This window comes from Sander lucioperca, chromosome 7 (assembly GCF_008315115.2).
Source record: "Sander lucioperca isolate FBNREF2018 chromosome 7, SLUC_FBN_1.2, whole genome shotgun sequence".
NCBI classification, from domain to species: domain Eukaryota; kingdom Metazoa; phylum Chordata; class Actinopteri; order Perciformes; family Percidae; genus Sander; species Sander lucioperca.
The window spans coordinates 28,882,669-28,897,668 of record NC_050179.1 but is presented as its reverse complement, the minus strand read 5'-3'; the positions used below and the strand labels follow the sequence as shown (position 1 = coordinate 28,897,668).

At 39.2% G+C, this 15,000-nt stretch overlaps 1 protein-coding gene across 1 annotated transcript in view; it reads left to right on the top strand.

Annotated features, from left to right (window-relative positions):
• LOC116050373 (cGMP-dependent protein kinase 2) overlaps nucleotides 1-11,114 on the top strand; it is a 37,714-nt gene extending 26,600 nt beyond the window's left edge. The window contains exons 15-20 of the mRNA XM_031300375.2: nucleotides 567-708; nucleotides 806-969; nucleotides 1,642-1,764; nucleotides 1,978-2,040; nucleotides 9,652-9,718; nucleotides 10,863-11,114. Of these exons, the coding sequence (XP_031156235.1) occupies nucleotides 567-708; nucleotides 806-969; nucleotides 1,642-1,764; nucleotides 1,978-2,040; nucleotides 9,652-9,718; nucleotides 10,863-10,958 (655 nt within the window). The 3' untranslated portion in view covers nucleotides 10,959-11,114. The remainder of the gene's footprint in view (nucleotides 1-566; nucleotides 709-805; nucleotides 970-1,641; nucleotides 1,765-1,977; nucleotides 2,041-9,651; nucleotides 9,719-10,862) is intronic.
• The last annotated feature ends 3,886 nt before the right edge of the window (nucleotides 11,115-15,000 follow it).

The following is a 15,000-nucleotide window of genomic DNA, read 5'->3' as shown; positions in this document are numbered from 1 at the left end:
GCATATAAGTATTAGGAGCAGGGGACAGCTATACATACATTGTCCACTGAGCAACTTGGGGTTCAGGGACACTTTGACACGTGGCCGTAGGAGCCAGGGATTGATCCACCAACCTTGTGGTTATGGGGCGACCATTCTACCTCAGAGTCACAAGACACCCACGAATAAACCCTAGAGAGCAATGGGGTGACAGATGTCGCAGCCAGATCGCCCTCACATCAGTATAATTAAACACAGTAAAATATGAGCTTGAGTATTGATGAATGACAATTGGTTCGCAAATTTCCCTCTGTCGTACATTAGTTGGAATGTGACCCACCTAGCAATTACGCACATGTTATAATCACATGTAAACTCTATACAAAGTAACATTTTGTTGGGAAGACCATGATTGCCATGTGCTTCTGCTCTACATTAAGTTGTTCCTGGGATGTCCCATTGGTTCAGGGGTTAAGAGACCGAACATTAACTGCAACAGCCCTAGTTTTCCTGAAACTGGCCATTAGTTGGCTCTGTGTCCGCTCATAGGGTTCTATTAATTTGTTGATCTTTTCATAACCTACTAGGAGTTATTTTGATGAGTCCACAACCAGGTTCTGTACTGGTTGTGTCTTAGAGGGCTTTGATTACCTCCACACTATGGGCATCGTCTACAGAGACCTGAAACCTGAAAACCTTCTACTGGATGCTAAGGGTTATGTCAAAATGGTAAGCCACTCTGAATTCTTGTTAGGGTTATGTCTTTTAAAGACTGCTATTCATCATTAATCTGTATTGTTTTCCTAAGTCCTATGTATTTTCTCAGGCAGACTTTGGCTTTGCTAAAAACATCGGCCTTGGAAAGAAGACCTGGACATTCTGTGGCACTCCAGAGTATGTGGCCCCAGAAGTCATTATGAACAAAGGCCATGACTTTGGGGCTGATTGCTGGTCATTGGGAATCCTCATATTTGAACTTCTCACTGGCAAGTGAGTCAGTTAGAGAGAATCTGCTACTCTTGAGATGTGTACTTCTTGAAACATGTTAAAGCATATACATTTGATGTTCACAACTATGGATTTGATGATACCAAGGCAGTTTAGTGTCATCAAGATAGCAATTCAATCTGAGACCCAGATAAAGCATGTAGATGATGATTAATTAGGGTTATTCATCATCTACATGCTGTCAGGTTCGAATAGAGTCCCTGACACTACTGTTTTCTGTCAGTGAGGTACCAGTGAGGCCTTTTGATGATTAATTAAGTCCAGTTACGCTAATATTGCAGCTTTCCATGTAATTTAGTATTGCATTGTGTCTTTGAAGGAATAGTTCAACATTTTGAGAAATACACTTGTTCACTTTCTTTCAGACAATGAGATGAGAAGATACCAATCTGTGTGTTAAATGCAGAGCTGGAGTCAGGCTGGGTTAGCCTAGCTTAGCATAAAGGTTTGAAGCAGGTGGAAACAACCAGCGTGGCTCTGTCTAAAGTCTAAGAATATGCGATTTGTGACATGAAACTTTGGTCTTCTAATCTTACTCTCAGAAAGAAAGCAAATAAACATGATTCCCAAAATGGTAAACTCATCCTTTGAACATTGTTGTGAAGTTTTACCTTTGCAATAAACAGGAAATCTGAAAAGCTGTTTCTGTTCCAGCCCACCCTTTGCTGGCTCAGACCCCATAAAGATTTACACCATGGTCCTCCATGGCATTGAGAAGGTGGATTTCCCTAAGAGAATAGGGAAGCGTCCAGACGACCTCATCCGGAGACTCTGCAAGTACGGTGAATCAAAGCAAAATATTTTATTTATATTTATTTTGTCGTGTGTAGATGCTGCTGATGCTTTATTATTAAGCCATATGTGTTAGACTAATTTATTCATATTTGTGTCAAGTTTCCTGGCTGTTTCTTTCTAAACAGAACATCAAAATGGTTATTGATCCTGACATTAAACCAAAATAGGCTAAACTTCTATTTCTTTTCCTCACAGGCTAAACCCAGTGGAGAGGCTGGGAAACAAAAAGAATGGCATCATTGACATAAAGAAACACAAGTATGTTTACTTTCCAAACGATATCAGTCTCCATTCTTGTCCGTTCATTATTATTTTGGATTAAGTTTATAAAAATCAAACAACTGCATAGATATAGAAACTTCCACATGATTTTTATAATTTCCCTGTTTAATCCTGTAATGTTATGAACAAAGGTGTATGGTGCATGCTGAGGTAGGTCGGTTGGTTGGTTGGTTGGTCAGTTGGTTTGTCGGTTGGTTGGTCAGTTGGTTGGTTGGTCAGTTGGTTGGTTGGTTTGGTATATTGGGTATGCTGCTGTTGATGGCAGCATGCATGGTAGATAGCCTAACCATCCTGCCATGGTGTTTCTGTTTCCATTTCCATTATGTTAGGTGTTGTAACATTCTGGTTCTGGGACACTGGAACGCTTTTGAGTCTTCTCAGTGTCTCAACCAAACACCATTGACTGAAAGGGTGGCCAACTGATGACCCTGTAGACTTGCCTGCACTCTCACACTCACACACAAAGTCATATTGTCTATGAATTCATATTGTTTTCTCAGGCAGTCAGTAGGTGTGGGGCAGGCAGCAGGACGCCGCTTGTCGCAGGAGTGGGAGTTAGGTTGTAGTGAGTTCTATGGTTACGTTGACACTCTCACTCTAAAACTCTCTGGATTGGAACTTCCATACTACATGATGTCCCTGTAGTGAGTTTGTGATTATTTGAAGATTTCTCTATCTACCTTTTACATGGCTTTAGGTGATCTCTCCCTCGCTGTAACCGACACAACCACTAAACGTTATGCAAATGAATGTGCAATGATGTCACCAATATGCAAATGAGTGTATGACCTTATCTGACAACTTTTAGCGAATTTTGTAGCTAGTGCGAGCTACTTTCATAGGACCAGAGTTGGCAACTCTGTTTGAGGAATTTTTTGATAACTGATTCAGATTTGTGATTTGTTCTGGTGATGTTGGGCCAGCCATGGTGCTTTAACCTGAGCAGATACAATTCATAAACTGTATATAAAGATGGATGGCGTGGCGATGGCCACACAAAGAATAATTTACACACTGTAAACCCGAATAAGTTACCAGAACTCAAAAAATGTGAGGCAATCAGTTGCCACAATTTTTTTAAGTTGATTAACTTAAAAGTCAAAATTTTCCAGAACTTAAAAGGTTGGATGAATTGCTACATGTACCTTTTGATAACAGTTAAATTAAAAGTGCTCATTTAACTCAACTCAAATATTTGCAGTTAATATGACTTACAGTTTTCTGTTAAGGCAGCTCAATTATTTTCAGTTATTATGACTTAAAAGTTTTGAGTTTACAAACCACAGGAATAAGTTCACAGAACTTTAAAAAAATAAGTACACAACCACACCAGTTTATGTTAACCAAACTCAATGTTTATTAGTTTGTGTTGTCATTGTTTTAAGTACACATTAGTCAAATATGTTGAGTTTGTTTACTTAAAAACATGTGACTCAAAACTTAAAAATTTTGTGGCTGATTGCCTCACTTACATTAAGTTTACCTAACTTAATATATCTAAAAGTCATGAAAGTCCGCTTTTGAACAGTTAAATTTAAAATTAAATACAAAAATAAATAAACATTTATAAATTAAAATAAATAGAATAAAAAAATAATTTTAAAATATACTTAAATAAATTGTATATAAATAAATAAATACATTTGAGAGATTTTTAAGAAGAAAAACTTCTAGCCTTCCAAATGTGTTCCTGGTCACTTAAGGAACACACCGACTTATTGGGACTTTAGCTTATTCCCCATATCCCCCAGAGTTAGATAAGTCCATACATACCCTTCTCATCTCCGTGCGTGTCTGACGCACCCACTGCTAGCTGCTGAGAAACAGCCATCTTCTAACCGTATACATACTGACAACTATTCTCAGAAAGGGTGAAGCACTGATACTTCTGCTACTTGGGCAGAGTGATTTGCACCTGAGAAGCCCCGTGGTGAGGAGCAGAGAGTTCGCCTGGAGTTCTGCAAGCAAATCACTCCACCCAAGTAGCAGTGCTTTGCCTTCTGAGAATATAGTTCCCAGTTTGTATACGGTTAGAAGATGGCTGTGTCTCATGTGACCTTGTTATTCGTACACGCTGTGACTATACAAATCACAACATGTAAATAGGAAAATGTTGGCGTTATTTTGTCACTTATTAGGAGCATAGATGGAGCTGGTTACCTCCAGGATCTGTGCTAAGCTAGGCGTGGGTGCATCAGACAGAGTTACGACACGCACGGAGATGAGAAGGGTATGTATGGACTTATCGAACTCTGGGGGATACGGGGAATAAGCCCCAATAAGTAGGCGTGTTGCTTTAAGGCCCTAGGAAATAAATATGTATCACAAATTTCTGATATTGACCAGACAACTAATCAGATAGTCAGGAAAATAATCGGAGTAATCAAAAACAATAATAAATAATACCAAAATGAAATTATTGTTTGCTACAGCTATAAAAGAAAAAAAAACACTGCTTTTGGCTTCCTGGTTAATTCCTGAGTAAGGCAACAGGGCAGCAATTTGGGTGAAATTTCAAAAATTCTATAGACTGTTTAAGAACATTTTCACTTAAAACTCTAAAATGTAAATGTTTTACATAACCAGTATCAAATGCACAGTGAAATGTGGGTCATCTTGTGCAGCCCACAATGGTTAAGAAAAACATTAAAACATACAAAACATTAGCGTTACTTTTGCATTATATTAATGAGAACAAAGGCATATTGTGTAGTTTGGGCCTATTGGCTGAACACCTGCAAAGTAGTGCAGTAACTTTTTGAGGCATTATTTAGACAAAAGGAGATAACTTTGAACTAGCCTTTTATAATGCTTTACCCTGCAGCCTTTTTTCAGATGAGTTTCTACATCATTAAGCCATTCTTGAGGGTCTGCAACCTTGGTGGTAGTTTACCACTTTCTAACCTGTTCACATCTTTAATGCAATCAGACAAATGGCAAACATAAAGTGGACTAATTGCAAAATTCACAAAGCTCATTTGAATCATTGAACCTGTTCAATGTTCCACTGGGTCAACCTATGAAATGTGTAAAAATCTATTTACCTGTTCATCATTGATTTTTTTTTAATTTTAGCCAGAGCATCTGCTGTCTTCCCAGTTTTTGATGCCTTCTGTCTGAATAAGGTCATCGGTTGAGGAAGATGGCGGTCAAGCTCAGGATAGCATGTGTTGGGCAGGTTCTGATTTGTAATCCGCTGGAACTCTGCATACAACTGCATAGAAATAACAGCAGGAGGAGAACACTTAAAAAAAACAGTCCAATTTGAAGAATCTAGCACACATTTATAAAGCAAAAATATCGGCCAAATGAGTAAGAATCACAATTTTCACTTTAAAAGAGAGAGCTGATCCATATTACCTCAGACTCTATTTTGAGACCAGGCCAGAGGTCCATGAGCTCGTTCACTGGTGGGCAGGATATCACTATGGTCTGTCGGCATAGGGGGAATGTGGTCTCCACCATCTTTCTTCAACAATATTTGCAAGCAAATACAAAGTAAAATATGATCTGTTCAGTGCCAAAGGTTAAATATCAATTAGGAAGATGATATTCGTGAACAGAAGACATTCATGAACTGTTGACTTGAATACGGCAAAAAGCATTATTTTGATCAAACAGGCAAGTAGAATAAACAAATGATATGTGTATGTGGGAGTGTGTATGATTTAGGGTTACCACACTAAAACATTGTCTGAAAAAAAAAACAATTTAAGTTACTGGTATTTAGAGGTGTGTGTGTGTGTGTGTGTGTGTGTGTGTGTGTGTGTGTGTGTGTGAGAGAGAGATTCATTGGATTACCTGGTATCTTTATCACATCTCCAGTTATCTTCCTTAACTTTTTGAAACTGGAACAGAGAGATGCAAATGCATAAACTGATCTGAAACTGAACAAGTAAAAGCATTCAAAGAGTGTCGAATTATAAATACTTATAAATCTTCCCTGTTAATGATCTTTTCATTTGATCCCTAAAGTGTGAAGTTACTAAAGCCATCAAGCAAAATTAACATTACTGTAAAGAAAAGCAGCAGCACTTGAACCTTACTGCATGCTTAATCAACAATAATGCCATTTCTACAAACCAAAGCTTTACTGTTAAGGGTTTTTACTTTATTCATCTTTGTCATGAAAAGCAGCTTGCCTCCAGCAGGGTCGTTTGTTTTAAAACCGACGCAATACAAGTGGGCGAGCACGGGCAGTTGACTCGTGTTCTGTTAACAGCAATCTCCGTGTCTCAGACAGTCTGCTCACACAGAATTTAAAACGAGCGTCCCTAGAAGCTACAGGGAGCGCGGACTTGCAGTGTAGGAACTCAGTTTGACTCATTATGCTCGTTTATGCTCTTTTAATATGATATTGGACCTTAGCGGTGCACTATTGAAAGTTTCCATCAACAAAAAACTAACTATCGCATATGAGGTGTCTGTTAGTGCTTCTACTAACAACTCATTTTCTAACACCACCTTTAAGCGGGGAATGAGCGTGTGATTACTAGATTCATCCGTCGTAAAATTCTTCAGTGAGTCTGGTAGTGGTGGGTCGCTAGCTGTGCTGGTGGAGTGTGTAACGTTAGTGGTCGCGCTAATTAGCTAGCTAGCTAGCTAGCTAGCTCTTTAGCAGCTAACCTATATCTGACAAGTTGCCAATCCCTACAAGACTTCCGTGATAAGCCAGTGAAGGGCGGGGGCTTGGAGAAGTTCTACACTCTCTGAGACAAACGCATGTAAAAATGTATAATGTATAAAAGAAGTAAAAGTGAATGAATATTAACATTCAAAACTTACAGTAAGTCCAGTGAGGCTGATTGCTGCTGCTTAGGTAGTAACTTCTGCAAGCCTACTGTCTGTTGCTTCCCGCCTTGCTGCGTTGTTCAAACTTTTCTTCTTCTGTTTTTTTCCAAAGAGCGGTAAGGAAGGTAGTATGCATATTAGCACCACCTTCTGCTTCGCAGGTTGAATCAGAGATTAACTCGGCATAAAAAATGATCCCTGCAGCTGCTCAACACTTAAATAAAAATAAAAAATATATAAGCAACATTAAATTGATGACAATAAAAATGCAAAAAATAAATACATTTTGTCCTCCACTAATGTCTAATGCATTTCAGACCATTTGCCTCAATCAAATTGTTACTGTTTTAAAAATACAAAAAATAAATAAAATAAATACATGTTGTCTTCCACTAATGTCTAATGCATTTCAGACCATTTGCTGATTGCAATTTATTTATTATGATCAATTTTACTTATTTGGTGAAGCACTTTGAGATTTTATTGTATTTTAACATGTGCTATATAAATTAAGTTTTTTTTTTAAATCACCCCTATTTGAAACAATAGAAATAACAGGACTTTATCATTCTTAGTATGTAATTACTTAATTCTATTAAGTTGCACTTAAGTTATGTTTTTAAGTTATGCTTACTTATACACAAAATAGTTCCATTTAATCAAAAATTATTAGTTAACAATACTCAAAAATGAAGAACATGTTACACCAACTTGACAAAATTAAGTTAGTATAACTTTTTCTAAAATTTTGAGTATACCCCACTTAATCTATTTAATTACTTTGAACATTCGGGTTTACAGTGCATGTTTACAATCTAAACACCAGTGTTGGAATGTAAATAAGTAAATTTATTCAAGTACTGTACTTAAGTCCAAATGTTGAGCTCCTTGTACTTTACTTGAGTCTTTTTCTTTTCAGGCCACTTTCTACTTCTACTCCACTACATTTCAGAGAGAAATATTCTACTTTTTACAGCTTTAGTTACTAGTTTTGCATTGAGTACTTTTACTTTTAATACTTTAAGATTATTTTCCTGATCATACCTACATACTTTTACTTAAGTAACATTTTCAATGCAGGGCTTTTACTGTAACAGTATAGTGTTAAAGGTTTTCTGATATAACTAATGGCTGTTGGCTGTGGTAGGGCTGTTGGTAAGGCTAGTGGAACTAAGCAGGGATGACGGGTGGACTACTGAGCAGGCCATAGCATTCAGATGAAACTGCCTATCAAACCTATTGGTAAATAGAGTATATTTATATGGTGCTTTTCTAACCCACCGACCACTCAAATACAACACATGCCAAAATGTACCCATTCACACACACATTCATACACTGAAGGCAGAGGCTGCCATGCAAGGTGCCAATCTGCTCATAAGTTGGGAATTGATCCAGGAACCCTCTAATTACTAGACAACTCTACCGAGTGAGCCATACCGCAGATATAATGTAGGTATAAGGCAGGGTAAAGCCACAGGGTATCTGCTCTTTGCTTGGCCATCCAAGTAGGAGTAGGATGTTAGGGTTAAAGGTGCGTTAGGTCCGGGTTAGAGAATGGTGGTGCCTGTCAGAGTAGATTTATGTACTTGTAATACTGGGCTTCCTTAGGAATGCTTACCCACCTTTTGGCACATTTTATTGTGTGATGAGTAACAGTGTTGGAAGATTTTGAATTTGTTTTTCATTTCATTTCACTCATCTCTGTCTTTGTTTCTCATAGTAATTATTTTTGAATAAATATGACGTCAATATTTCAATGATGACAATTTCTTTTGCTTATTTGACAGATTATTGCCACAAAACATGTCTCATTTTACTTTGCTTGTTTGCTTGAATAGGACTGTTAGAAGACAAATCATAATGTGCAGACAAGCTAGAAACAGAAATAAAGACACAGGTCTGCTTCTGTCCTGTTTCAGCTCTTTGTAATGACCAGTAATGGTCTTTACAGTTTTTTTCAGATCGTTATGACAATTTTTTCAATACTTTTAACAACTTTCCTAAACTCTTAACGCACCAACACACCTACAACACACAATTGACAAAACAGTTAATTTCATGCTCAAAATCACACATTGAAAACTAAACTCTAACACTAATTTTCAAAATACAATAATTCACTAACACAATACACTATGTCCACCAATGTCTCAAAATCAAATAATTCTTCCAAAACACTAACACATGTTCTCTTCCAACAAGAACATTTAGTCAATCATAGCACCGTGTCATACAAAACACTGACATCAGAGGGAATTACAGAAACTGCATTATTTGATATGTGTCAGGTCTGCCCTTATACAATAGACAATTATTAAAGATTATCACCTGATATCTGTGTTAGGCAAGTTTGGAAAATGTATGTTTATTTGTTTATCATTGACGGATTTAGCTCTGCCCTATTAGATTTGTACAGTGTCCCACCCTGCTGTGAGAATGCCACACTTCTAATATAATGTGTGACACAGAGCTTTACCAGGTGAACCCATTACAGCTATGTGGTTGTAGCCTTGGGATTTGATGTCATGTCATGTTGCATTCAGATTGTTCAGGGTTTAATTTGCCACTACTGTGCAGTACAGTTCACTTCAATTCACTTAAAATTTTCAATGTTCAGTGAATGACCCAAAAAGCTTAAACTAGTAGGTGCACCATGTGGTTTCTATTTGGATTAAGAAAAGTGTCCTTAAACTCTCCACCAAATAGTGATGTGGTGTAAGGTTACATTGTCAGAACATAATAGAAGTTGCAGTCTCAAATGAAGTCCAACTTTAAAGTTTTTTTGTTTTATAGGTGGTTCCAGGGCTTTAACTGGGAGGGTTTGAGGCGTCACAAGCTGCTGTCTCCATTGAGGAGAGAGGTAAAACTATGACCTTTGTTTCCTAACAATGAACAATGCAAGACATTCTATTCTTTCCCCAGACATTCAAAATTCTATCTAATCTAATTTTCAGCAGGGGGTGACTCCACTGGTAGCAAAACTCACTTGATTTTTTACCTCAGATAACATTTTTATAATAAGTTTATGGTCTCAACCGCTAGTTTCAAGTCTTTTTCAATACAGCATGATGTTCATTTGTAAATTATGAACCCATTTATTTTTTAAACAGACGATAAAGCAGGGGATGTTTTAGGGGCGTGGCTACTTGCCGTCCTGTCAATCAGGACAGAGGCTTACCAATGCTAACCAAGGCACTCTTGACATTAAAATAGACCTCAACTTGTTTTTTGGTGTTGTCCATGTTTTCATCTTAAACTTTAACCCTCACACTGTGTGTTTTCACTTCATCAAAGTTAACTAGAACATTTTGTCCCCTAAAAAGGTATTGTTCAGCATTCTGCCAAACAAGCTAGCTAGCTACCTCTATTCTATTCTCAATTTTCTGCTCCAGAAGGGTTGAAGATCTGCAACTTTCCCTCTTTAGCGTTTAGCTTAGCGCAGCTTCATTGCAACCATAAACACCACAGGCTTGGCCGCGTCATCCTCCCCAGCTCCACCCTCTCGTCAAAAAATCAGCATTTCCGGTTTCAAAAAACCAAGACGGCAACGCCCAAATTGTCAAACTCAAGGCTTCAAAACGGCAGTCCACAAACCAATGGGTGACATCACTGCTGCTACGTCCACTATTTTTACAGTCTATGGCTGGCACCCAGTTGTATCTGAGATGAACCTTTGTAGCTGATGGTCCTGAGGAATTATATGTAATCTTCCTTCTTCATAACTTCCACTTCCACGCATGATCCCACCACCATGCTTGTTAGTAGGTACAGTGTTAAGCTTGAAGTCCTCGCCTTCTCGCTTTTCCTCCTCCAAACATACATCTTGTTATTGTGGCCAAATGTATAAAAGAAACCAAACTGTCCCTGACAAGTGTTAACTTTAAATACATGTGTTTTATAAGAGGATGTGCAATGGAAATGCAGCTCTGTCAATGAGAAAGATGTGAGTGATCCCATGCTGACAAAATGCAATGATTTCATGATTATTTTCGTTGTTTCTGCAGCTGAAGGGGCCGATGGATCACAGTTACTTTGACATGTTTCCTCCTGACACAGAGGAGCCTCCTGATGAACTCTCTGGCTGGGATAAAGACTTCTGAGGACTCTGATCATACAGAATCTAAGCACCAGCAGTGGATCTGTCACATTCAGCTGCAGTGTGTTAGCAAGCTAACTCCTAAAGCTTGTCTTTGGCTTTTTACTCACGGTGGCTTACTTTAAATGGAGCATTAATCAAATCTAAATGAATGAGACAGATATATACTGCATGATCTTAAAAACCTGGAACATAAGAATTTTCATACTAAGTTCTTCCTTGTGTTTTCACAGTATTTTTCAAACTAATGTATTTCAGAATTTCATGAAAAGGGTGTCTATGGTCTATGGTGGGACCAAATATGTAATTTTTATGACCTGTTTGGTATGCGAGTGAAGTTACCCATCTGGATTTTACGCCAACAGAGAATCTAAGCCACTGTTGGGGCCGTCACAAGCCAGTTAATAGCTCAAAATGAGTCAAGCTCATTAAACTCCATCATATTTTTTTCATTTTGGTCAGCTGTGCGCATTGTGATCCTTTGTTTTTTCTGTTTTCTTGTTTCATCTTTATAATTTGTTTTCCTGCACTGTTTGGCTGTGTGTTGTATCACTGAGAAATCTTCTGATCTACCTTTTGGTTTAAAACCTCTGACTCCAGCTCCCTCTGAGTGACCTCCTTTCCCCACATATCAATGAGGGCCTGGACATGTTGGTTTGTTTTTAAAGTATTGGTTGTCCTAATTGATAAATATGCAGTAGTACATTGGTGGTTACTGTTGTTGAGTTTGTTTTAGTCACCTTTGTCACATGCTGGACCAATCAAAAACAGGACAGCAACCGCTGAAAGTCAGGCCCTTAGGAAATGTGCGTGGTTTTGAAGCAAATTAAACATAGTGGCCAAACTGTGGAATTGCAACTCCAGACCTGTCATGTGATGCCCTCTGGCCCAAAAGACTTTTCCCTATAGACTTTTCGCCATGGAAAAAAAGACACATCTGTAAATCAGTGGATACATTTTTTCGAGCATCATAAACCCAGCGAAATGACTCGTTTCACTGTCAGAATTTTATATATTCTGTCCAATAACATTTGAAAAGTCTAGAAGAGCCACGCAATTAAATCATTTAATCCCATTCAAGTAAACAGAGCCCTAAACAGGAAGTAGCCGGCGGAGACATAGGCAGTGCTTAACACTGAAAATCTTCCGTCTCGCACATGCCCAGGTGGAGTATTTATATCAAAGTCATGTGTGACCTCAGGATGACCCCGGCTCTGGTATAACCTCCGGTGTCATCTACAAAATTATTCCTACAGAATCTTCTCCCGGGTCACAAAAGTGACTGAAAACTCTGGCGTTTATTTAGGATCCATAGAACCGTAGTTATGTTTGTTCTATTACATCCTTACTGACCGCCAGAGGCAGCTAACACTAGCTGACTTATAACAACAATGCCACGAGGAATCCTGAGTCAACCCAGTATCACTCACAACTCGTTGAATACTGACGCTTGGTCAGTGGCGCTCAGCGTCAGATACCGATGCACAAAGCACCCTTTAGTATTATAGTAGCAGCTTGACCGCGACACCATAGTATGAAGAGCGACAACGGTAGCGAGTAGTATTGAAGACTGAAAATCCGCATTGGATTGGGTTGGGTTGGTTGGGGGGGTGGATGGGTCAAACAACACAGGACTTTCACCCAGGAGACCGGGGTTCTTGTCCCGTTCCACAATCTTTTCCTAACCCTAACTTAGTGTTTTTACCCTGCCTGTTAAAAAATGATGCCGAGGGGTCTTGACCAAGCGTCGGTATATGACGAATTGGGAGTGAGAATGTTGGAACTGCTCCCCCCGCGACCCGATACCGGATAAGCGGATGAAGATGGATGGAGTGAGAATGTGTTGCCTGAGTACTTACCTCATAAAGATGAAGCAGAGAAACTCGGACAAAGAACCATGCCCAATGGAAGGGGGGCAACATTCAACCTGTAATATCTTGAGAATGTGCTCAGAGATACCCATGAGGTTTTAGGGCCTGCTGTCAGAAGAGCCTGGGACACCCGCAGTAACTGTGTGTATTTGGTGCCTCCCTCATGGTTTATATTGAAGACAAGTCAAGGTGTTGTCCGACCGGACAAGCACATCCTTCACAATCATGGCAGGAAGTGCTTGAGCGCTAGGTGCAGAGCCCGTAGCTCTAGCACATTGACGTGCTCGGTGCGGTCCTGAGCAGACCACTGGCCCCGAGCTGTCCTGTTCTGAAAACACCACACCCCATCCTAAGAGGCAGACATCCGTTGTGACAGTCTCTCTCGTGAGGCAGTTGTCCATTTGCCCAAGAGACAAACAAACTGGCTGTAAGGCAACGACCTGCCCCTTCAGAAGAGGGGAAGAAGGTAAAGGATGTTGTCCACACGCTGAAGCGAGGGACAGGTCCTCATAGTGACTGTGTTCAGAGCCACACCAATGAAGGTCATGCTCTGAGAGGGGTTCACAGAGCCCCTCTTCGAGTTCACTGTGAGACCCAGCCGGGCCACGTGAGAAAGAAGGCGAGCTGTGTCCTGGGCCACCTGAAGCCGGGAATGGCACATCAATTTCTCTGAACAGAAAATGACAGCCTTGGAAGGCAAAACTAAGAAAACTGCCTGTATGTAAAATCAAACGAATACTTTGAAGATGCCATCTTACCATAGGACAAAGTGTGACAGACATTCAGTATACCTTTAATAATGTGCGTTAATTGGCTATAGTCAACATGTCAGAGGTGTTGGTTGCCATTCAAACATAATCACTGTCTACTTATGATCTGTACAGTCGTGATTTAATGAGTTACAAGATTTTCATTGAAGTTTTGTTTGATATGACTTTTTAATATAAAACTTACTTTTAACACATGATTTCTGTGTATTCTCTTGCTGCTTCACTTTGGGCCATTATTTTTTACCACTTGTATGTGTTTCTCGCAAGTCCCATAACATTATATATGTGCAATATTAAGTTGCTGTTGGGCAATTGTAGTTCATTCAATCAGTTTTATTTGTCACATGTAATCATATAAGGTACAATTCCAGTGAAGTGTAATCCCGCCAGTTACTTCAATTTGTGCATTTATAAGAGGTTTATAGAAATGAATAATAGAATTCCACAGCGTTTAACTATATTTGAGTTATTGGCCAAGTTGTCATAACTTCAGTCACATGTTTTTTGTTTTTGGGGAGGGTTAGGGTTGTTCTGTTCTCAAATAAGTGTTGTGCCAACAAGCGTATACTCAGCTATACAGACAGCTTAACACCCTCCTAATCAAGCTCAAAGGAACAGGCAGATGTGTTGATTTTGGCAGTTTAGTCAGGTTGAAGTGTAAAACTGTGGACAAAGAACAAGAAAAATGTTGCATCACTGTGCAATATCACACAAAGCCTTTTGCCTTCTCCTCATTGTCACAGTTGGCACAGGTTTGGACCCAAAAGCAGACAAGACAACAACAGGAAGGATACAGGAACGGAGTAGTAAATTATTTTTTCTCCAAACAGCGAAACATACTGGAAAACTAAGACATAACATGAGGAGAAACGCAGGGAATCACGACAAACACCGACAAAGAACTCAAAGAACACATATAGAGCTCAACAGTGACCGCCCACTTTTTGAACACCTTCTGATTCCGGAAGTGATTTTCCCTATTTAATTGCTCTATTAGAAAATGCTTATACACTCAACAAAATTATAACCGCAACACTTTTGTTTTTGCCCCCATTTTTTATGAGCTGAACTCAAAGATCTAAGACTTTGTCTATGTACACAAAAGACCTATTTCTCTCAAATATTGTTCACAAATCTGTCTAAATCTGTGTTAGTGAGCACTTCTCCTTTGCCGAGATAATCCATCCACCTCACAGGTGTGGCATATCAAGCTGCTGATTAGAAAGCATGATTATTGCAGGTGTGCCCTAGGCTGGCCACAATAAAAGGCCACTCTAAAATGTGCAGTTTTACTATATTGCGGGGTCCGAAAACCAGTCAGTATCTGGTGTGACCACCATGTGCCTCACGCAGTGCAACACATCTCCTTCGCATGGAGTTGATCAGGTTGTTGATTGTTGCCTGT